General features: G+C 37.1%; 1 protein-coding gene across 1 annotated transcript; it reads right to left on the reverse strand.

Moving 5' to 3' along the window:
- Positions 1-565: 565 nt before the first annotated feature.
- MTF2 (metal response element binding transcription factor 2) lies at positions 566-25,396 on the reverse strand. The gene is made up of 15 exons (XM_066192453.1): positions 25,135-25,396; positions 16,269-16,467; positions 16,040-16,121; positions 14,398-14,493; positions 13,935-14,035; positions 13,455-13,603; positions 12,138-12,233; positions 11,186-11,254; positions 10,243-10,366; positions 6,944-7,011; positions 6,394-6,564; positions 5,645-5,753; positions 5,425-5,483; positions 5,183-5,287; positions 566-4,356 (listed from the first exon to the last, which is right to left on the reverse strand). The coding sequence occupies exons 1-15, from the start codon at positions 25,137-25,139 to the stop codon at positions 4,002-4,004; spliced, it is 1,788 nt and encodes a 595-aa protein (XP_066048550.1). The 5' UTR covers positions 25,140-25,396; the 3' UTR covers positions 566-4,001.

Raw genomic sequence — 25,396 nt, forward strand, 5'->3', positions numbered from 1 at the left:
CGAAGTAAATGAGCTTGTTAAAACTGCAGATGTCAGGATTGGAAGGTACTGTGTTGAACATTAAATAAACAGAAGACTAGGAAACCAAAACCACATGGAAGTCGATCACTGCCAAACACTAAGTAGCTAACAATGGGAAGCAAACTGAATATTGTCAAATTGAGAAGCTAGAAACATAAATTAGAACAAGAAAAACACACACTGGTGAAATAGTATCAGTAAACAGATTAGAAGAAAGATTATATTAAAAGAATGCTATGAACTACAGCTGTGTTTGAAAAATTAGTATCTGCAGGCAAATATTTTGGTACTAATGAAAACCAGAACAACTGTTGATATTGTGGTGTGTGGATCTCAGTGCTGAAATATGTACAAACCTGATTTTAAAAATAGCAGAGATGAGCTAGCTGAGAACATTAAGGGATTTAAAAACACTAAAACACCAAGGCAATACAAAAATCTTGTTTCATTGTTGCTGAATGATAAAATTGAAAGACAGCAAAAGCATCAAATTTCAAGCTTATTCTCAGACTCTGCACAGCTTGCACTGGTACTTGTCCTTTCTATTGTCCTGTACTACATTTGCTAAAAGACAGCTGTTTCCCCCTCCAACTTCCTTCAGGCACTCTAAAACTAGGATAGCATTAGATCTGACACCTCCATATGGGTATTTATTCATCAGTTTAGGTTCAACGTTACCTGAACAAAACTCAGCATCCTAAAGCCTTTTCTCCATCTCTACAAAATTTTCTTCCATCATGCCCTTATAACTGGAATGTTATTTTTCATTTGGACAGATGTGAGTCAGCTAGAGACATGCCTGAACATATTACCTGGGTAGCATTTGCAAGACTCATCCTCTTCCCTCTGTGCACCAAACTGATGCTTCTGTCCAGTTTATCACTGTTCTGACTATTGCTCCATCGTCAGCCTTGGTATGTTCCATCTTTCCTTTTAAAATATAACACTAAAGATCACTTTAGTAGGATGTTCCAAAGACAGTAAAATGGTTTGTTTATTACATTATCTTCCCCCTCCCCCCAGACAATAAAGTACTTGTCTTCACCTTAAAGGCCTTTTAAAATTTATTTGTCTTCAGGTTAAATCAAAACATTGACCTTTATTTCATGCATTGTGCTTAGAGATTTTTCAAAATTCCTTTGCAATCTCACTCAAAATGCCTGTTATGCATAGAAAAACCATAGTTTTATTCAAAATTCCTGTTGAAGTTTTTGTTGAGAACAATGATTTGACAAATAGTTTGCTGTGGTGCGTATTTTACAATTCTGACCAGTATTGTGCCATTACTTCTTCGCTGTCTCGTTCATGCGATACCTATTATTTTTAGAACGGTCACAAGAGACTTCTCCTACCTAAAGACTACTGTAATACAAGTAAAACATAATGGAAAAATATTAAATATACACATAGAAATGGTTCTAAATCAGTGACCACAACAAAGTTGAATTACATATATTTACACACATGCATACATACAATGATCGAGTTATACCAAAATGAAATCATTACATACAGCAACATTTGTCTTTTTCCTTTAGACACACCACTACTACATACAATGAAATTCACGTAAAATGAGAAAGGCATTTGTAGGTGTGCTTTAATTACTACTCTAGCTCTATCTTCAGCAGCACTATTGCAGCATTTTCCAGTACGTGACACCTTGTAACAAAGCATCCCTCAACCATAGCTGGAACACCAGTTAGTGTCTATGTGCAGGGCAAGTGCCTCCAGGACAGGAACAGGAAAGCTAGAGATTGGGAAATGATGGATGGGAGGATGCCACCAAGTATGTGCTTCACAAGAGTACAGAATCAAAACTCATTCTTCTCTCTCAAAGAATACACACATTTAATGTTGGTCTTTTAATTCTAAGAGAAAAGCAATTCCAAAAATACAAACTGAACATCAGAGTTAAGTCAATCACCATAATAAAATGAAATGACATACACAATAGTTAGGTCTATGGACAGCTGAACTTCAACAAGTATTTTCTCCCCACACCTCCCCCACTAAAGTCCCCAAGTACATTCCAATATTTATCGTTAAATTAATCTTTATGAAAGATACTGCTGGTGTTCAGTTAGAATTAAAGGACTTGGATAAAGTGAAACAATAAAGACAAATACAGATGGTGTGAGTAAGGTTACAAAGGCTTTTACATTTTGCATTATCTCAAGATATAAACATTCAAAAAATTAACATGAAGTTGCTGTGTTATCAAAATATTGCAGCTATAGGCAAGGCAACATTAAATTAATAGCTGAGGGTGTGAGAAAAAAACCCACACATTTTAGTGAAGGTAAACAGAAGTGGGAGTTTTTAATTAGCATTTTTATAAAGCTAATATAACCCAGCCAGCCATAAGCCAAGACCAGGATAAAAAGCTTTCTCTGCTTCCTTTGGCTATAAGGTGACAAAAAAAATATCAGAAAAAAAATCACCTTTTCAAGATGTTCAAGATAAGCAGAAAAAGTCAAATAACCAAGTAATGGAATAAGTAAGTACTAACTCAGGCAGTACACTTTAAACCACTCTGTCATTTGTTAATGTTACACAATTTTATTTTGGTGGTGAACTGTAAGCATGTAAGTAAACTAACCTTATACAGTACAGTGAATAACCACCAAAGTAAAAATACTCTTCTGTTTACTCTTTGGCTAAAACCCCCTCAAAAGTAGCAGACAAAGAAAAAACATCTAATACTGGCAAGAGACCTTTTGACTTTACTTTTTAACAAGTAAAATATTCTTATCAATTTAAAACTTGGTACATTTTTATAAACACAAAAGAGGTAAAGTTGTAATAAAATCAGTAACGTTACTTCAAATGGCAACATTTGTTGACCCTGTGCAATAATACACTTTGTTCATACTACATTTATCAAAATCTGACTGTTTCTACAGGTATGTAGAAATCCTGCACAACTCCTGTCAACTGACTTTATAAATGGGACATGAATTTTACAATCAGAGTGCCACAAGAGCTTTCAAATTGTTATTTCCAGTAGAATTAATTTCAAAATCTTCAGATCCTGCATTATTTTTTAACGGTTAATTCAAATGGAAAAAAATGGAATGTAGAGCACATGAACATCAATGACTGCACCCATTGCCAGAACACGCTGCACTGGTTGGACACTTTTCCTTAGTACAGAAGAAGCAACAGCACCCAATAAGCCTGAGAAGAAATGCTGCTGTGTAAATACTGGCAACTATTCCTGAAAAAAGAATTATGGGATGTATTCTCAGAAGCTGACCGATCCCATAATTTGTATTGCATAGGTCACAATCACACATTATATACACGCCCAGTGTGTGTGTGCATACACAGCTCTGTGTATACGCACACACGCACACACGCACGCACACACAGAATATATTAAGAAGACAATGAAGTCTGGTCACAGAGCAATTTACAGGCTCAATATATTTTTTTCTTTTTTTTCTTTTTTTTTTTTTTTACACTTTGTTTGAAAGAAAACTTCAGTATTTTACAGTCTTCAATCGGCATTATATACACTGCACTTATGAAATCTAGAAAGTATTGAAATAGAAATACATTTCTGCAAACATTTGGGTAAGAAAACAAACCAAGAGTTCTCAAATATTTGTGCTATCTACATAATATTTTCTCTAAATCACAATAACTGTATCCATGGAATGTTCTCTAAAAAATGTCATCTTTTTTTAAACACCATGCACATTTTTAAGCAATTGTAACCCAAAATATCCCAACCTAAAACAATCTAACAATGTTCAGATTAAAAAATTTAAGTCTCAGATCAGATTTTAAAAAGATAAGTCTTTATCACAACAGTTGTAATGATAACAATTACATGTTAAGGCTAAACTGGTTTTGTTTTGTTTTTTGTGGGTTTTTTTTTAGAAACACATTTAAAGACCATTTCCCTCGTGGCTCTGCATTATGAACTGTACTCACAGATGACAGTGCAGTGAACATAATGTTCAGTCCTACAGTCAGGATGCAGTTGCTCCTTCCCACTCCACAAGATACTGCACCTTTCCATCAAGTGTCACCCGACGAGCCAACACACGGTATTTTTCCCCACAAGCTATTCTACCTGCTGCACCAAAATAACTAGTGATGGAGTTCTTCAGATGATTGAGCTGTAACTCCTGATCTGCTAAATTGTTAAGTATCTCTGTATTGAGTTCATCATACTGGTAATCTTCCTTGCTCTCATCATCTTTCACAATTTCTGAATTTTGAGTCTGGAGTGCTTTTCGTGGAAAGCGGCCTCTCCTCCTCAAATGTGGTATTGCAGCAGGCCAAGTTCTTCCTGTACGAGTCCTTTTTCTCGAGTCAGATAAACTATTGAAAATAAAACCCCACAGCATTAACTCCAAGGGAATTCAAAATGTATGCTGTATCATTAATTATTTCCATGCCACTCATGGAATAATGTTTTGTTTTTCACTCAAAAAATACTTATTGCCTACAGATAGGTAACTGTAAGTATGACACTTAGGTAACAATTTCAGAACTCTAAATTAAACATGACCTTTTTGAAAACTGACTATTAACATTAATAATGCACACAAAAATGACTCATGAAAGCGCTCAATAGCATGAACCAGAAAGGTGAGACAAAACAGCAGAATCCATGTATGTCAATAAAAGAGAAATTTCTATTTGCTGAACTTGAGAGAGGGAAAAGTTCAAGTAACAATTTGCTTGCAGGAAGGTTGATTGTAGTTAATAATTTATTTATAAACTCTGCGCCAAAATCTTTTCACGCTCTATTGACTGTAGAAAATCACAGCATACTTAGTATTATAACATGAATATACAAACCTACAAAAACAAAAGCTGCTAAAATTAATTCAGAGTACATCAACTCTTTTGTGACCACTAGCAGAAAGATAAGCTCAGCAAATGCTTAAGCAATTTAATTCTCTTCTATAAATGTCACTTAGCCACATATTTTACATCAAAGACAATGGTGAGTGAGCACCGAAATAGCCTCAACCTCTGAGTTGCAAGCAGAACTACTTATAACTAGTAAGACAAATTTTCACTCATCCTATTTCTTTGTATTCCCCCGTGCTATTTATAGCTCTACTCCAAGAAAATTTTATTAAAATGAATACACTGCAAATGTTGATCTTTATGGCAGATAGAGTAACTGAGTAGTTACCTATAATGTCTGGAAATGTTAGATGAGGTAGTTTCTTTCATACTGGCAGCACCTGTGGATTCTACATCTGAGGTATTGGATGAATGTGCAGTTCCATCAGATTTCCTGTTTTGCAAGATAACAGGTTTGCCATGTAAAAAAATAATCTTATATTAAAAATTGAGCTGACATTTCAGAAGCAAATAGATAGATTACATGGTGTTATAATGTTTTATGGGAGGGTTGTTTTTTTTTAAATTTACCCAACAGTGCAGGGTAATTCCAAGGCTGGGTTCTCTATCACTGGAACTGGTTCATTATCCTAAGGGGGAAAAAAAAAAAGGTACTTCAACTTAATTTTTTTTGTTGATTTTATTTGAGAGCAAGCAGGAGAATATACATTCATATTAACTTGTTATGTTTTTCTTCAACATTTATGATGCGGTTAGAAGGAAGGGAGGAAGGGGGAAGAAATATCCTTACCAGAGGAGATGACTCTGGAGTTTTGTGAATCATTTTTCTTGTATAGGGACCAGGTGGACGACCTACTGATTTTTTTTTCCCCTTTCTTTCTATACCATTACTTAATTCCCTAGAAGAAAATTTGTATTTTATTCTGTATTAATGATGATAATTTTCATTGAATACATGTTTTCCTTTGGCAATGAATATACAATCAGATGTTTATTTCTAAAACATTGTATTAAATTAAGTGATTCTGGCAAATCAAAATTTGCAGGTACAAAGCTATGTGGTTTTGTCTTTATAATAACATAACAGATTCAATGTATTTCTAGGGACATTACTGATTCCCAAATGTTGAAGAGGAATGAACAAGTGTTAAATATCAATTACTCATAGGATCACTCCTGGTGAAAAAGATTTCCCAATACAAGTTACTATTTCACAACATACTTTCTAGTGAGAATTCTAGTTAGACTCTTGCCTAAGAGATCCAGTAAGGCAAAAGGTTTTGTTTCCCAAATGACAGCAAAGTTGGGATATTTTCTATTGTTCTTGCTGCTAAGTTTTATGTTGATTTTTTAGGAGAATCCTAATAGTTAACTACATTTGTTTTTAAGACCTTGTTCTCACAAATAATCTGCCCTTACAGTTATTAAAAAAACCCAAAACCATTCTACAAAGAAAAGGCCTTTTTTGTTGGCAGCAAAAAAATACCCGAAGTATCCCCAGTTAACCACAACACCGCAAGAATGACTGGGTTATTTTACCTCACATCAGGGATTGGTTTAGATGACTTTCTGCCTTTAATTTTGAACTCATGTGAAGTTCCTTCTGGTTCTTTATCAGCCTTTAAAGCAGCATTCGGTGGCACAGGAGGAACTCGAATTCTCAAGCCAAACAAATGCTTCTTTTTCTTTATTTCTTTTCCAGACATAAACCTACATGATGTTAAATTAATTGTTAAAATTCTGACCCCAGAGAACTCAACTTTTAAAATAGCAGGCTACATGCAAAACAAAATTATGCAAATAGAACATTCATTCAAATGCTACTTTACCCCCCTCTTTACCCCATCACAATCCTCCTTCTCAAAAACAGAATGTGAAGTGGAAGGAAGATGGAAGTTAAAACAATTCTTTCTCTTGGTCTGGGTTACAACCAAAATAGCTATGTAGTGTTACAGTTTGAAATAGAAACATCGTTTAAAACTTAAAATGTTACATACAGCCAGAGTGATTATCACATAGACTGAAGACTGTAACCTAAGTCAGATTAAACAGGCAAATAACTTTTAAAACAAAAGTACCAATAACTTACATAGTCTTGTAATCATTTAATGCCTCCAGGACATGCTCATATCTTTCAGATTTTGGTGTGTCTGCCAGCTGTAAAGTATTAAGAAATCATTTAACCTCTCAAATTCTTTAGTAATAGAAAGATTCCAGTTACTCTGAGTCACCATAACTACGGATTTGAATGTGAAATCCATTAACACAGTATTAGCTGTGGTTGCATATTAACCATAAACCCATATATTTCATGATTTATTTCCACAAAATTAATGCCGGGGTCAAGCCCAGGACATAGAATGAGTTTCACTTTTAAGAAGCACAAGAAAATTCTCAAAAACATTTAGTAGAAAGAGGGAACATAACACTAGATTGCTCTCCCGAGTCTCCTAACTGAAAATCTTCTGTATGTACTCCCAAACTGAGATTGCAAACAGAGGATAACTATATAGGCAAAAGAACCTAAATATTTAAGATAATTATGGCAAAATCCTACCATAGGGCCCAATTCACTTTTTTTTAAAATAATACTCAAAATGATACAAAAAAAAAAAAGGAAAACACCCAGAAAAATTATTAGAATTAAAAAACCCCAAACCAGTAGATCTACTTTCATGTCCCTTTAGCTAAAACCCAGTCTAACCTCCCTCCTTTCACCAAAGCCTGAAGTAAGTAGTCCCCATCATGCTTTCAAAACATGAAATCTCTCTGAAAAATTGCATAAATAATTACAGAGAAAAGCAGAACAAGTATGGTGTTGACTATCACGTGGATACAACATTTACGTACCAGAAAGCAAAATTAAGTTGTTGACATTTATATTTATATATCTACTTTTCAATTCCAGCAAAACAACCTTATTTCCAGTTGCCATGCCAAAACTTGTAATTTTATCCTTGACTATAGAGCTGACAGCAGTTTGTAAGTTTCACTATAAATATGAATACTAAAGACCAGACTGTACAACATTTGCAGGTCAAAGAAACTCAACAAAGACCCCCGGATCAGATAATTCCTAAAGAATACAACTCCCACCAAACAAGATAGAGAGAAATGGTCAAAGAATTCAACATGCTGACAGCTAAAAATAAGTGAATAAATAGACTCAAACTCCAACCTTTTAACATGATTTTGGGCAAGACTGACAGTCTACCTGACTACCAGAGCTAAGGGAGGTGTTCAAGTGGTTTTAGCCAAAGAAAGTAACAACTTGTTTTCCACCTTCACCATATGCATCCCATACAGTCCATTGCTATCTAGACATCTTGCAACTCTGCAGCAGTAAACTACAGAAAACTGCCACATATTTATTGCTTTCTAAATAACCACAGGTTAAAAATTACTGCCTTAGGAGTTCTGATAACTCCACCATTTACTACTGCCTTACCCACAGCTAAAGCCCTTTTCCTCTTGCTCAAGAATAAATAGGTAGAGAAGGAAACTAAAGTACCATTTTTAACAGTGGCAGTTAAAGGAGATTACAAAACCCCTAAAATCATTATATTGTACATATTAATTTTGTCTGTGACTAATTTCTGTTTCCCTCATTTCCCCAATTAACCAAAGTTTAATCAGATTTTTCAAGCCAATTTTGCCAACTTCATGAAAGACATTTAAAATCTTTTCAGAATAAAGTATTGAAATTTCCTCAATACAGCTTTTATGAATTTATTCAAAATCTAGCCCTTAAAAAATGTAGCATTCAGATTTCAAATTCGTAGTTTCCTTAAAGGTGTAGAAATATCAAAGAATTGAAAATACTAATTAAAGAAGTGAATTTACTTATTTTGGATCTGCCCTTGCCATCCTCCCCTTTGGTTATGTGTTTTTCACAGATTGAGCATGGATGGATTAGAAGCAGAAAGGGGAAGAACACAGAGAGGACTGCAGGCATTCAACTTCTTCAAAATGCTCCAAATCAATGACAGCTCCACTCTCCTCATCCACTGCTCTGATCAGCCAGTCTGACATGAAATTATGTTAAATATAAGGACTATTATGTTAAATGAACAAATTTATTCTACATTTCCCTCAATACAAAGAAAAGAAAAATTCAAAATTAAATACAGCTTACATACTTGTTGAGTTATACAGTAAGATAGCTAAAAGGCTGATTCTGTTGAAAAAATGGTGTGAGAATTACATTTTGTGCAGTCTTTTTTTTAATCAAAGCTCAGGACTTGATATGACAGACTTATTGATTTTATATGACTTAGCTAAATGATGCCATACACACCAAAGTAACCCTGGATATGTATTCATGACTAATTTTTAGTAATGCTTTAGCGTTTGCTTGACTTTCTAACACACTATTGACACTGATAGTTTAAAATACATATGCTTAGACTATTTTCCATTATTTATGAAAAATAGTTACTCATTTAAACCAAGAACATACACTTGGGTTCTCAAATTGTGTGTGCTAGTAAAAATGGACTACAGTTGTGTGAATTTCATGAAGTATAAAAGTAGGAGGTACTGACAGTTAGAAAATTTCAACCCATTATATGCCATGTATTAAAAAACCTTCAATACCCTGAACAATTTTCATGCACAAAAAAAAGAGTACTTGCTCTACTAGCAGGATGCCACTTTGAACTTAAATCATAATTTTTTGCATCTAACCTCATATGCAGAAACAAAGAACAACACTGGTCCTCTTAGTTAAATATGAAGTCAATCCGTTTGAGTAAATGGACTTCCTTTAATGCTAAGATAAATGCTCAGTAATCAAATAGCTGGGAAAATAACTAGTATAGTAGTGAACTAAAATCAAAATGTCTTGACAAGTAGCTGAATCTGACTGGAAAAGGACCAAAAACAAACTGGACACAAACTGACCATCCCCACCGTAAGAATTAGGAAGGGAAGAAGAAATTTTTGAGTAAAATACTTAACACAAACAATGTGTTACACCTTAGAGATACTGAATGTGGTCTTCACATGCAATACACTCCGCCTTCAATTCTACACTTACATTTTTGGGTCAGGGCACATGAAAATATCAAAGTAATGAAAGAACTATGAAACTAAAAGAGAATGTAGATGTGTAACAGAATAAACAGTTAAGTTATGAGAAGTCACCATGCAAGTAATTAGCTGCATAGGTAACTTGAAGAAATTTTACAGTTTAGAAAAATATGCACCACTTAAAAGGCCTTCTATTTCTGCAAGGAAATCAAAAAAATTATTTCATTATTTGGGATTACCAGATTTTAAGATACTAAAGGATTTAACATCCAGAATAAAACAGTTCACAGGTTGTCAACTTAGGGCATAAGTATGCACTGTGATTTAAAAACAAGAAAGGGTATTCTACATACTTACCTCACCAGGATGCAATCTATCCCAGTTTTCATTAATGTAGGCCATAAGTTCAAGCTCCGAATCAAAATATTTCTTTTTATGAATAACACTTAGGTTGTAAAGGCATAGATGTGCTATATCTACCCTAGAATATTTGAATAAAAAAAAAAACCAGAGAAAACAAGTATTTTTCTTCCAATTGCTTTCATTTGAAACAATTTAATAGAAAAAAAATTAGCATTACACAGGTGGAAGAACACAAAGCCCACCTTAAGACACTCAATCCAGACAACACTATGGAGCCTCCCACAATTTCTCTTCAAGTGATTCCTTCCATTTTACATCTCACTTTCATTTCTGCCTCATCTCATTGTCATATTTTTTTAAACTCCAAAACTGGCCTGGACCATGGGATATGTAAGCAGGTCTGAATTCATACTTGAATTTATCAGTTCTGAATTCATGCAAGTATTTTGGTGAATTAACATTTAACAAGGTAAATTTCCACCATGAATTTGTTAGCACTAGGTATATATCCATTAAATTGGATATCATTTCATTACAGACTAGTTCCATTAAGACTATTCAAGGAAACTATTATAAAATGTATCAGGATGTGTGCTCTGGTACTCACTACATCTGCCTTACATAATACAACAGGATCCTAAACCTGCAAAAAACACTTAACCTAGATATCTCAATCTTCACATAGACAACAAGTGAGTAGTTGCTTGTTATTTCACTGAATGATCCCAGGATTGAATCCCAAGAGCATGCAATCTCAATATAGCCCTTAAAGATAAACTTAGAAAGAAATTTATCCCTGATCATACACACAGCAAGAATGATTTAGGAAACAGCTCAAGCTAGCAAGCAGATTTCCCTTTTAGCAAGGAGAACCAAAACCCAAAACCAAAATCAGAGCATGTATTCAACTCACCCTTTTTTTTAAATTTATACTTACCATCTCAAGGGTAAACGTTTGAGGTATTCTGGTCCAGAACTGCAAACTGAGCAAATGAACGTATAAAACCTAAAAATATATACATATGTATATGTACACGTGTCTGGGTGTCCGTACACACACACACAGAGTGTTTTAACACCCAGATTATGAAAAAAATGAAAGTTAAGGAAGCTAGAAACTCAGCCATATGGTATTTGTGAGTCCCTTTATTCTTCATCTTACTTTAGCAACTTCTGTAATCTGCGCTGATACTTACAGTCCAGATACAAGGTATTTCTTCAATTTCATCCTGCTACCACTGTTCCATTCTGCCTGAGAAAGTCCCTCAGCCTGTGACTGTATCAGTGAAGATGCTCTAATGTCCCCAGCACAATTTCTCAAATGCAAAAACCTGTACACCAGTATAAATATGCATTTGAAAGACCCATATATTCCTGGATCCTAACTCAGTTCCTTCATACAAATATTCCAGAAAAATTCCCACATAAAATTATAATAAATAATGAAAATGCTCTTTGATTATCTTCTCCAGTTTTCCTCTTTCATCTGCTGCAAGTGCTCCAAGCTCCTCTTAAAATAAAAGCACAGAGCAGCACTCTTTCGTTTTTGTCCTAACTCCTCACACACGAACAGAGGATGTAGAGTTGCACCTATTGTATCAAGGATTTCCACACAGTGAAGGCAGTAACAGCTGGAATCCATTCCAATGGAACCTCCATTGGTCACCTCTCCACCACCCAACCGCTGCATCCCCCGGTCAACTGAGATGAAGAACTGCATTTTCCTGGCACCCAAACACAGGCTGTCTTGTGTATCAACTTCTACTCAAAACTCAACTCCTTTTTGAAAAATACTGCTGTGTTATGGATGCCCTAATAAAAGCTCATATGTGAGACTTCCCTCACATTTTAAATAAATACAACCACAAAGTACAGTTTCATTTTCTTACCTGTCCCCAAAAAGCATTGGCTTTTGGAGGCACTGCACACAAGCCTCATGAAACCACTGTTTACATTTGCAGCACTGCAACATCTTTAGATACCAGCTTCAACAACAGAAAGAGACACAAGATGTGTTAAAAAAGTTACAGAGAATTGTTTCTTCATTATGTTTAAATTACATAGGAAGAGATCCAAACTGATTTTCACAGTTTATAAAACAGTCATCTCGACGGACATTTCAGTAACGCTTAGTTCCATCATGAATTACTAGAAAAGACAGACTAGGAATTATAAAAGATAGCCTAGTAAAGGAATTAATTAAATTATTAAACTAAGAAAAAGAACATTAAATTTACTCTGACATCCACCTTTTAATTCTCAGTAAGAATTCAGGAACTCCATACAAGCTCCTTTTAACATCCTTGATTAGCTTCCTTGTTATTTTCTAAAGCACAACTGCATGAAGTCACAAACATTTGTTCTGAGGATCCAACTACTTAAATCCTCAAAAGAAACTTCATAGTTTACACCTTTTCCTTTTTCAGCTTCTCCTTTGAGAAAAGGAACCATGCAAAACTGACAGCCATGTTTGTTCAAGTCTCAAAAGTCTCAAATCAGAGCTCTGTCCTGCATACATACACTCAAAATCTTTGGTTTTTTGTGGGACTCTTTACTGGCCTTGACCTCAAATCTTCAATGCTATCTTATTCATTCACTCATTCATGCAGATACCAGAGTATTCATCACCACCTGCTTAAGAAGTCCTCTCCTTGCCTTTCTTGTAAAAAAGAACCAGCAGAGGACTCTGTAGTGTCATAAGAGGAAAAAAAGAAATCTTTCCCCTGTCAGTGACTGAAAACCAGGATATGATATTATGGTAGAATCAGACAGCTGTCTATTCCAACAAAATTTAATTAACTAATCTCTAGCTACATTTCTTTTCCTGACTTATGAGAGAGCTGAGTTAACATCAGAAAAATTCTGCCTAGAATTGCAAGATCATCAAAAAACAACTCCATCCAAACTCAACACATCAACAGCAGCGGCACAAAACAAATTTCTTGCTCATTATAGAATGTACTGTGATGATCTGTGATGGTCACATGACAAAATTAAAACAAACCCAAAATATTTTATGGGGAAAAAAATTAATAATATAATTTCCCACTTTAAAAATCCATAGATAATTCAAAATTCCACTTTGCATCCAGTTTCTGATATGTACACACAGAAACAGAAATTAACCAGTTCACAAGGAAGTCTACAAGAGTCCAAGTTAGCAGCTGCAGTAGAGAAAAGTTCTTACACATTATCCATTTACTTACTCTCCAGGTCCTCCACAATAGCAGTAACACTGCTGGACATTGGTTTTATGACCTGCATCCCACTCAAGGTCTGTTGCATTATATGGTAACGTTTGTTTCATGACTTGCAGTGCTTTGGCATTTGGTCCTTTCTTAAGGGCACCACCTCTCTGGGCCAAAACAGATACATCAGGTTACAAAAAAACAATAATGTATTTCTGAAACTTTCAAAGCTTTTAATTTGATTGTAGAAAAGTTTTGATGACTTTCAAGTCAAACATTTTCAGGTGTATTTATGTTTTAATACTAGCATGTTTGTTTACAAGTGAAACATTGTCGATTTCTAAAAGTAGCATTACTTCTCAACACACAAAACTTGCACTCAGATCAAAGATAAAAAAGAAACCACTAAAAAAAAAGCCATATATTTTTCTTGTTTCAATTTCAAAAACAAAGATGCATGGAATACGAAATGTATTAACTTTTTTTCTAGAAACACACCTTTGTTGTTGTTGCAAAGACACACTGTCGACAGAGCCATTTATCATCTGAATCAATCACGCTGGAATCAATATTTGGTGTGTGACACAGCTGATGGTAACCTGTATGAAAAATGATCAGCCAAAAATTAAAAGGACAAAAGCTTACACAGAATTAACCACACATAACTTTAATGCAACTATAAGGCATTATTAAGTGCCAAAAATCTGAACAAAAAGATTGGTAAAACATTCAAAATTGGTCTTTTAAATTTTCTTAGTAGAAAAAAATAATCTTGACTTACAGAACAGGTGTTAGTGACTTTAACATGGATTATCATCTTTCACTGAGCTGTTAATAGCCACTAAGGGCTACAAAATTTAAGATCAGTTGAGCAGTCAGTCATAGCCGGGCAAATATCCTCCTTTGTGAAACAAATCAAAACATCTTTTAAAATGCAGTAAATAGAAAAAAAGCTAGTTACCTTGCCCACATTTATCACATATAACCATTTCATTTGGTGCTTCTGAATACTCTTCCTGACATATTGTACAGACCATTTCCCCACTCTCAGTGGCTCCTAGACAAAGATGAGATTGTGATTTTTTTCAGATTATATCTGCAGTTGGAACAGTTACCACATGTATAGCCTTCTTCATCATTTCACTTACAGATGCATGCATTGTAGAAACATGTTGTTACAGTGCCAAACTCCTTAATAAGAACATATTCAGACATTTTGTACAGATTGTGTTATAAATATTTATATCACTTACAATAAGCTATCAGATATTTATAGGCTTTATGTTGCCCACTGACGATGCAGTCCATGGTTCCTCATCATCAACAAGAAAAATTCAATGACTGAATAAAGAATGTAAATTTAGGCTAAAAATACCTGTAAATAAATACTATCTAGACAATGAATAGATTTTGTGTATTTACATTATTTTGCATTTTGTTCCATGTAAATACAGACACACTTTGCTTATCTTTCTGACAGATCTGCCAAAGCTGCCTTAAACTCCAACATTACTACAGTTATTACTACTTATACATATCTGCAAGCACACAAAAGCACAGTTACGGCAGAGGAAGGAGAAAAAAGTAAGTTTGCAAACTGGAAACAAAACTACATCTTGCTCCATTTATACCACATACCAATGCAGCAGTTGATTAAAAATATAAGTTTCTTAATTACAGAATATTCTGAGTTGGAAGAGACCCATAAGAATCATCAACTTGAAATTTTCTCATATTCATTTATTAGATTTTGATAGTTAGGATAAATAAATCAGAGATCATAAACTAGTACTATACAGAAGCAGAACAGCATTTTTACAAGCTTCAAAAAATAAAGCAGTTGACTTTTTGCTATTACAAATACAAAGTTTCTCCTTTAGGTAGACAGTGTTTAGCTCAAACATCAAGAATCAACAAGAGCCAGAGCAGATTTCCATTCCTTTTGTACAATGAGAAAATTGTTACTGATTTTCAGAAGAAATTATCATCTGTGCTTCATTACCATCAGGTTATAAAAACATTAACTACTATCAAAATGTCTGGAAACCAAAAAGATGTTATACAATAGGTGCCCCACTTGATAACTACACATTTCTTTATATCACATGAATACTCCAAAATCTGTAGTGGTTTCATATGTGCAACAGTTACGGTGTTCCTTTTTTCAATGTCAAAACATCTTTTAACATCTCTGTTCAAACATAAGATTCACTAAGCTTTAGTTTCTTTCCATATTATGTTGTTTCAACTGAAAACAGTACAAAGAATATAAACTTGGTGTAAATTAGGGCCTGGAATTTTCTTTTAAGGCAAGAACATAATCTACCCCCACCCAAACTAACTCAAATGTGATTATTTTCAGAAGTCTTCACCTTACACGTGTGAAAACAAACAAAAAAAAGCCCAGAATAAAACAGTAACTTCAATGACAGAATTGTTTGAAAATTTTTTTTTCCTTATTTGGGTAACTTTTGTTCCTGGATCATACTGAATTATTTTACTTTTTAGAATAAAAGAATAGAATATAAACATATTTTTTAACAGATAACAGTAATCTAAACAAATAGGATACCAAACAATGACTACTTCATAGAAGTTCTTGCCTGTTTGTATGTCCTTCCAGAGAACCCAGGATTTGGAACTGTCTTCAAATATAATGAAGCAGTTCTGTTTCAGTTTGTTTATCTGAAAGACAGAAATCCAGTGGAAGCCATGAGTAAAAGCACCACAGAGAAGAATGTATTTAACACTACAGAAGTGAGACAATAACACTGCCATTTTCAACACTATGTGACACTTTAGGACTCCAGTGAAGTCAAAAAATGTGATTACCTTTTTGATAGTTCCAAGATAAAACAAGCCATCTGACCATCTAGCTAGGACATCCTGACCTTCCTCAAATTTACAAAGTGGCTTTTTGGCTTTCTGTCCATCACGTATCGACAGCTTGGCCAGGGACGCTGAGCTCTTGTGGCTGCGACGTACAGGAGACCGCTTGTGGACCACTGAGTTACCCACCGCTGCGGAGTCTCTAGGGGAGGCAAGCAGGAGAACAGGGAACCAGACCTGGGTTAAGGGAACACGGACTGGAAATACCAACATGAGCAGCTCCAGAACTTCAGGGAACAGAAGACATGCTCCTCTTTTCTGACTGGACACACCTTGAGCAGTGGTGCCTCTGCTACTATACAAGTGTGCTAAATCTGGAAGGGACAAGTTTATAAAAGAGAAGTGTTCTAGGAAATCAACCAATGTAAATGAGGAGGGGGACACACAAACTTTCCAGCTCAGACACTCTCCATAAAATCACCAGAAGCACTGAAAAACACATCAAAAACATTCAATACAGGATTACTTACGCAAAACTCAAATCAATGCCAGTTTTCTAAAATTCCAAGGAAGCTAAAAAGGTCTTAAGCCAATTCTAACCGCATTACCTTGGTTGGGAGAGTATAGGTTGAGCATTATCCTGGCTCAAAATAAATACTGAGGTACCTCCAACACAAAATCATGCAATGCCACTAAGAATTGCTTAGAGCTTTCCAGCACAGGAAGAATTTCTATATGTTGAATTTCTTACGTAAAATAAATTTTCCAATCTGTTAGAGTAAGAGTGGAAAATAAGGAAGGAAAACCAAGAGATCTTGCAACTTTTTCTCATACATGAAGCCCAAAATGGTAAGTCATTTGTATCAATAAGCATTTTTCCTCATATATTCCACAACACATAGTCTATCTATATCTAAGTGTGGGTACGCTTTTATGTCAGACTGTCTAACACTACACTTCAATTAAAGCAGTAAAATACAGAAAATTATAAAACAGGACCAGAGAGTACACAAGGAAGAATTTCTTAAGTAACAATCAGAATTTGAGACTATGTAATAAAGTTACCATTTGTATATCCAAATGTATTTTCTCTAGAAACTACGTATGTGTAGCTAGGATGCCAACAATTAGAGATCAGGGAACACAGTCAACTGAAGAGCGGTTTCACCTCACTCAAGGTATCTTAAGTCCATTATATTAAAACATTATCAGCACCAGAATTAATCTCAAAGGAGCAACAAAAGCAGTAAACTGATCAGGTCTCATATAGCTTGAGAGTTGCTATACAGATATTTGAGAAGTTGGTCTACAGCTTCAAAGAGAAAGGAATCTTCTCTCTAAAGAATTTACTACTCATATTTAATACAACAATAAAACTGGAAAGGTAATGGCTTAAAATATATTAAACAGGTTAAACCAAGAAGGTTAGGCACAAGAAAATCAGCTGCTTTAAGCATATTTATAATCAATGTGACATTTAACAATGACATGACAGTAAGAGCAGTTACAATGGGCCTCTGGCATCCTTGTGCACAACTGGGTCACCAATTTAAGTCCTGCTTGATCCCAAACACAAAAGCATTCAGATGGGTGACTAGGGAAGACCAGAGGAACAAAAAATCCTTTGGCTTGTTCCACAGCTGACACCTTGTCACTTCATCACTGCATCAGAAAATTCAACTGTCATTTGCCATCTTCTATCTTCATGGTGCAAGTAAGAATGTTCAGACCCACCACCCAGCTAGATTTCTCAGATAAACAATCTGTTTAATGTAATGCTGCTGTTTCTTACACAAAAGCTGATCCAAGTTACTGCTGCTCTTCCTCAGCTCTACTGTAACTTCTGATAAATGAAACAGGATACATGCAGCATTCAAAATAGGTTTACAATAACAGAGTAAAAGCATGGCAGCCCAGGACACTTATTTTTTGCTTTCTCAGCACTAACATGCGGTTTTCAAGTAGTTTGACAGAACTACTCTCAGAGAGGTTCAAAGATTTTCTTTCCAAATTTTTTTCTGGGATTTAAGACCCTAGAAAAAGCTACGTTAGCCTAGCTAGGCTAGCCCAGAAATAGGTAGCTGTTTCTGCTACAAGGCAGGAATGTTTGCTCTTCTTCTCCAGTACTTGAAAAAATGCATGAAAGATCTCATACCAAATACACAAAAAGACACAAATGAACTTATCATAAACAGTACAGATTGTCACTTAAAAAACAACTGTGACTTTTATATTTAAAAGAAGTTTTCAAAAGCACTCAAAAGAATGCAGTACAAAAGTACAAAAGTTTGTCCCACAACACCATTAAAATCACAACCAAAAGAAGTGTGAATCATCTTCTGGCACAAAACATTTAAACGGATCGATACATTCACTAATACAACAATGTAAACACACAATAGCAGCTTCACACCCTGAAGAACCTTGATACACAGTAAAAATGTGAGCCAATAAAGCAGACACTTCTCCATTGTCCACACTGCTCTCTTTGTGAGTGATGGCAGTGCTGAAGTGACAACTAAACAGCTCATGAAGCAGGCTCCTGCTGTGGCAGTTTATGGTTTATCTCAGAGACTGAAAATAGGGTTAGTTATTACAATAGGCTGACAAAGACTTAACAGTTGCTTTCCACATGGATAGGAAGTTTCTCTCCAGGGAAACGTTCCCTCAATGTTTTTGACTGCAATTAAGTAGGAACTCAACTGTTTTAACAAGTTGACTTTCATGAACAGGATATAAGTTACTTAAAGTAGGTATCTCTGAAGTATCTTCTGGAACCACTGCACAAGAAATGCAGCACAGACCAGTGTAAAAGCTACAGGCATCAAATGTTACTAACTTGCCCATCCGTCCAGTCACAGCTCTAACTGTTGTAGTGGAATGCCAAAAAGTCACATCTACCATTAAAATAAAACTTTTGTTGGAAGTTAAAATGCAAACAATTTCAAAATTGGCAAGCAAAAAGGTAAAGGTTCCACATTTTCCAGCAACTTGCTTTCCAGTCTGCATTAAAGTTAGCATCATAGCACCTTCCTAACATATAATAACATGGTTACCAACAAAATTAGTAACCTTGAAATAACAATTTCCCCACCATCTTAAACACTTCTCTCCAAGAACTTATAATTGCACAATATCCATCAGATGCATTGTTTTTCAAAAAATCTTAAGCAATATAAAGATGCATATTATCTCATTTAACTTTCACAACCAAGCTACACTGTATGTCACACAGCATGTATGGCTTTACATCTATTACCCAGTGCTAAGCACGTCTCAGTTCACTGGTCGGTTTCACAGAATGGTTTGTAAGCACAACTTAAATACTGAATAAATGCAAACAAGCAACTTGAGGGACAAACCCCCTCAGCTGGCACTGCCAGACTGCATGACTGAATTAGTCAGGTTCACTGACAATCCATACAATTTCAGGAAACTTTTCCAGAAGAGCTGCTGCAACAGTAACGGATGAGAGCTACCCGATGAGAACAGACAGTTTTTGGAAGAATTAAAGATACTAAGTTTTAACAACAACAATACCCAAAGAACATGCAGAGAAAAGTTTCATCCACTGAGAAAACTCAAAGTGGGACAAATAGCTCATTTATTCCTAGTAAATACAAATCACAGTGAAGGGATGGCTACTTTAAAGATTTATCAGAAGGGAATTCAGAGAGAAATCACAGAGCATTCTACTAAGACAGTCCACAGAGGTTTAGGATCTATCTCAGAACTGGAAATGTGGTATCCCACAGGAAAGTAAAATATAGTGGAAGAACTTACAATAACTGGAGATAATCACTTCAGATTCTAATTAATGCTGATTAATCCCCTTTTTTTTTGGTCTGAAGTTGAAAACTAGCCCTTTATTACCCTTTATTAGAGAAAAATGAACTATGAAGAAGTTGTAAGATGTTGTAAAATACCAGCAGTCTGTTCTTCTCTCCTTAAAACAGGAGAGTTAACATTCACATGGAATGAGGGGAGTGGAGGTTTAGCAAGGGCTCAGAACACACAGAACTCATGGCAGTTTCACACATGCCTTATCCAGTACAGCAGCTTGCTCCCTTCCCAGCAGCTCTGAAATGACAAACTGGCTTCTCCATTAGCTTCCTATGCAGTGTTCTTTCTCTTAATGTGGGATTTACTGACTGATATTTAAAACAAATAAAGTGCCTCACAGAGAGATCTAGTGACTAAACAAGCCAGGCAAGCAACAAGTGCTCACAGCTAGAAGACAGCAGAAAAGGAAAATTAACCTCGTCTGAGAGTAATAATGGTAGCTTGTTTATCCAGCTCCACATAACAAGCTAAAGCCATGTTTCCAACATTGCCTGTGACTTGGATCTGGTACCTACATTAACAGCTGGAGAGATGTTGGATCCTGGCCACATTTCTTCCTTTCAGCTTCTCCACTATTTATGAGATCTCATACCAACCATTATCTGTTCACTTTAGCAAACATACCTTCCTCCCCTAAATAAAAAGATTCTGCTGGGGCAAGAAGACAGTCAAAATTAACAGGATAACAAGTCAAACTTAAATTAACTTCCTCCACCCCAACCCGGGTCCAAACTTCAGATCAGATTAATTCAACCGGTAACAAAAAAGAAAAAAAAAATCACTTTGCTTTACATAATACCAACATTATTGCAAAAGTCACTCTTCAATGACATGTAAACAGGTCGTTATATTAGTACATTGTCATTAACTTCTATTAAGCAAAGGGTCAAGTACAAATCCAGATTACAATCTATGCTCTGCACTACTTCACAGACTGAAATGAATATTGCTTTTCCAATGTACAAAACACACTTGAAGCTCCTTATCCTTACAACGTTTTGCATGCTGGTACGAACAAAAATCAACTGTACCAAAGAAGAGCAAGGGGACTCCAATCTAGGGATCCCTCAGTCTAGAAAAGTAGAGAGTAATGACTGAGGGACAAGAAATACATTATCAAAATTACTTTCAGTTTTAAGTGTTGTTCAGGATAATACAATAATTCAGGGCAGAAAGGTTCTCAGGAACTCTCTAGTCCTGCTTAGCACAGCATGAGCCACAAGGCCAAACCAGGTGGCCACACAAGCATCCTGGGCCCCTGTTCCACTGCTGAGCTGCCACCCTGGGGAGGGGGATGTTCCCTCCCCATCAGAATCTCTTATTCCAATGCAGGCAGGTTACTTCTTGTCCTCCTGCCATGCACTGCTGTGAAGACACTAATTGCATCTCACTAATCTTCTCACAGGAGCTGGAAGGCTGCAGTTGTGTCTCCCTGAAGCTGATTGAACATGGTTCCCCCTAAGGCCCCTCTGACAGGGCAAGTGCTCCAGTGCCTGACTGTCCCGGTGGCCCTACACCAAACTCTGCTACTTGGATGTCTCTTGCAGTGCTAGCACCAAAACACAGCATTCTACTGAGATGTTTTGTGTAGAAGGAAATAATCACTTCCCCTCAGTCTTCTGTTATTATAGCCCAGGATAGCACTTGCCTTAGCTCACAGGACACAGTGTTGGCTCGTATTCTGCTTTCTAGCTGTCAGATCCCCAGCCAATCTGGCAAAGCTGACCCCTAGCCAATGTTAGCCTGGAGCTCATTCTTCAGATGCAGGGCTTTGCTTTTTTATATCTGTTGAATTTAATGAAGTTCATGTTCAATCTCTTCCTTCAGCCTGGCAGAAGCTGAGGTTGGATGAGGTTCTCCCCTTGTTCAAAACCCTGCCATTTTTAACACAGAAGGTGGTCAGGTTGTTCAGGCCATGATTTAAATCTCTGGTGACTGTTACCAGCCATCACCTTTCCATGCATGCAGAAACATCCTCCAGGAAGACTTGATGACTTCCCTAATGACCAAGTGAAGCTAACCAGCCTGTGGTTCCCTGGGTTGAACTCCCAGCCCTTTCCAAAGATGGGTGCAACACCTGCAATTCTCTAACCATTATGGACTAGCCCTGCTCTTCACAACCTGCAATAGTGAGTAAGAGCCCCACAAGAACATCACAGTTTCCTTGGTGCTCTTGAAAGTTGTCTAGTCCCATGGGCCTACATGAGTCAAGTTCCTGTATTTGTTCAAAAGTGCAGCAAGCCAATTCATAGGCCACTCCAGCAAAGCTTAACAAATCCACCATGGAGAGAAGTAAAAATATCACCTAAGGCAGAACAACAGTGTCCTACCAGGATTTCAGGATAACCATTCTGTATGAGCCACTCCTTGTCAGTATGATGAGAAATTGTAACCAAGATTGGTGCATATTGTTAAAAAGATGTGGTCACCAGGATAAGTGTACTCCCATGTTCATAATACTACAATAATTTGTGATTTTATTTTTGCTTACATTCTCCCACAAGAAATCTTAACTAGAAGTGTTTTAAATCTATTTGATATAAATAATGAAAGCATAAGAGTTTAAAAGATCATTACAGAATAACATATTTAGTATGTAGGGAAGTAGGACAGGGCAGTCATGCACTGCAAGAGCCATTTGTTTGGGATTGATCATGTGTTTGCACATAAAGAGGCAGAAGGTACAGGGAGAAAACAATGGGACCGGGTCACAAGACACCTTTTCAGACCAAAACTCCCCTTAATTGTATCCTCAGCACCTCTGTGAATACAGCAACTGCCTTTTGGGTTTCTGCAGCATCCAAATCCAGTACATGCACCAACACACCCTTCTAAGGGAGCGTGAGCACACACACCAGCAACGAAAGAAACAACAGACAACATGCTACCTTGCTCTGGGAGAAGTGGGGAAGAAAAAGGATTTCAGAGCTAATCAAAATCCCATAATGATAAGTTTTCTTCTTTAAGGTTAGTCTTCAAGAACAGCCACCTCCATAAGCATTCCACAGAATTAAAAAAATAAACAGATCTGAAACATAAGTAAGGTAGTATTATCCTTGAAGATATTTAGTGAATGAAGTATGTCTAGACTCATCAGGAATGCTCTCGTCATTAGCTTTCCTTCTCTCAAAGAAAGTTAAGCATCTTGGTGTCACTGCTCCATGGAGGCTCTCTCTCCAGCAATACATGTGGCTTTATAATTCTCCTGTTGTGTTTTGCTCAGACAGACTTCCCCTCCATTTCCTGCGTGTGAAGGTGACACCAGCTCTGCAGCCCTCAGGCAAGCAATGAATTCACAGACCCAGAGACTCATCTTGGCTCTGGTCACATGAGCTCCCAGCCACATCTCCAAGCTTCCTCCTCACAACTCACATGAGGAGCCCTAAATACACTTCAGGGCCTCTGCATTCACATCCATCTCCAGGGAATACAGAAGTCCACAGTCTACTGGGAAATTAACTAGAACTTATTTGTTACAGCTGCTCTTCTCATAATTTTTTCCTGATCTCCTGGTGCAGGGAAGGACAAACATAACTTCATACTAACTACCAATACATGTCTCTTTCACCTATTAAAATATATATATACACACCCTGTTGACTAGTCATATTAAGTCATATGAGAAGCATCTACATCTGATTCTAAATTCTTTCCAGAACAGAAAAAGCAAGTTGTTGAAAAGCCACACACCTGTATTTGACAAAATAAGGGTTTGCCGTGGAAAATATTACTACATTATACTCTCAGTACAGATCCACATTTCACAGCTTGTAGCTCCTTGCAAAGATCCTTCTCATATTCACGATATAATGCATTTCCTTTCATATGTTCAATCTTTGTTTTCCCTTATTCTCCCTTAAATGAAGAGCTATAAACTCATTAACCTGTATTCTAACAATACAGAAATGAAACATTTTTGTCCCCTCTTTTAATCTCGAACGCTTTCAAATTAAATGTAATCTGAGCTCTCAAAAAAGGGACAAACGTTACCATGTTAACTTCTGCCAACCTGACTAAGGATTTAAAAAAAAAAAAAAAGGAAAAAGAAAAAAAGGAAACTTTTTTGTTACTATCCCACACTTTTGGCAGCTTGAGTGTATGTCATTGATCACATTCCCTTACACTAAGTCAGGAGAAAACCATGTCATTATCCATGACTACGTCTGACCTTTTAAAGTTATGATAAGCTGGGTCTATCACAAATTCCAGAAACAACCACAATGCTACACTGCTTTCCTGGCAGAGCCTTTCATTTCATTCTGCAGGCCCTCTACTTCTAATAGCACCCTGATCCTTCATGGATCAACGACAACCCCTCGTATTTCAACACTAATATCAGTGTCCAGAGCATCCAGCACAGAACCATATTGTTCTCTTTCACTAAAAGAGGTTTCAGCCCATTCTTTCCACAGCATTCAATATTAAAAAAAAAGCGTTACTGCATATCCTTTCAGCTAGCAACAGTTACCATATTTAAGTGGTAACACTCAAATCGTCAAACCCGACAGAAATTTAGAGGTGAGGCATTGCAAACAAACAAACAAAAAAAAAAAAAACAAACAAAAAAGAAAACAAAGCCACACAAAAAACCCCAAACAAACAAACAAAAAAGAAACAAAAAAACCCTAAAACCAAAGTTACCAACGAGCACCACTACCTCTTTGTGCTGCTCTCTTCGCACTCGAGCAAACGCAGCCTACTCGGACAATATCCTTAAAGGAGAAGATGAAAATCCAGCTGGCGCGGGGCCGATGGCACCTCACCTCACAGCCCCCGGCCCCGCCGACCGGCCCGCTGCCTCCCTCCCTTTGTTTTGGTCCCCGAGGAGCACCGCTGACCCCTCACATTCGCTGCCAGCGGCCGCTCGCAGGGAGCTCCCTCCCCCTCCCGCCAAGGCCTCGGGCCCCCGCTCCGCAGCGGGCCCCGGCAGCGCTCCCCGCGGGCTGCGGCACGGGCGGCCGGGCCGCGGGGACCGCGCCCCCCGCACCGCGCGGGCCCGGCCGCCCCTCCTCCCCCCACCCCTCACCTCATTCGGTCTCTCCAGTGGTGCCAACCGCCTCATACAGGGAAATCGGCGAGCTCGGCAGCCTCCCCCGGCGGCGCGGCGCGGTACGATGCGGTGCGGTGCGGTGCGGTGCGGTGCGGTACGGTACGGTGCGGCCGGGCGCTCGGTGCTCAGCGGGTCCCCCGGACGCGGAGCCGCGGCGGAAGGCGGCGGGGGACGGTCAGACCCGCCTCACGGGCAGCCCGGCCCCGGCGCAGCCCCTCGCCATTTTTGTTTCCCGCGG

Source organism: Chamaea fasciata, unplaced genomic scaffold, assembly GCF_029207755.1.
Source record: "Chamaea fasciata isolate MVZ Bird 193981 ecotype frontalis unplaced genomic scaffold, bChaFas1.0.hap1 SCAF_10, whole genome shotgun sequence".
Taxonomy (NCBI): Eukaryota; Metazoa; Chordata; class Aves; order Passeriformes; family Sylviidae; genus Chamaea; species Chamaea fasciata.

Excerpts from the sequence above, each read along its gene's own strand:
- MTF2 (XM_066192453.1), bottom strand. Across the intron at positions 16,122-16,268 it reads ATCTTGGAACTATCAAAAAG|ATAAACAAACTGAAACAGAA; the intron begins GTAATCACATTT and ends TCTGTCTTTCAG. Across the intron at positions 12,234-13,454 it reads TATTGTGGAGGACCTGGAGA|CTGGTATCTAAAGATGTTGC; the intron begins GTAAGTAAATGG and ends CTGTTGTTGAAG.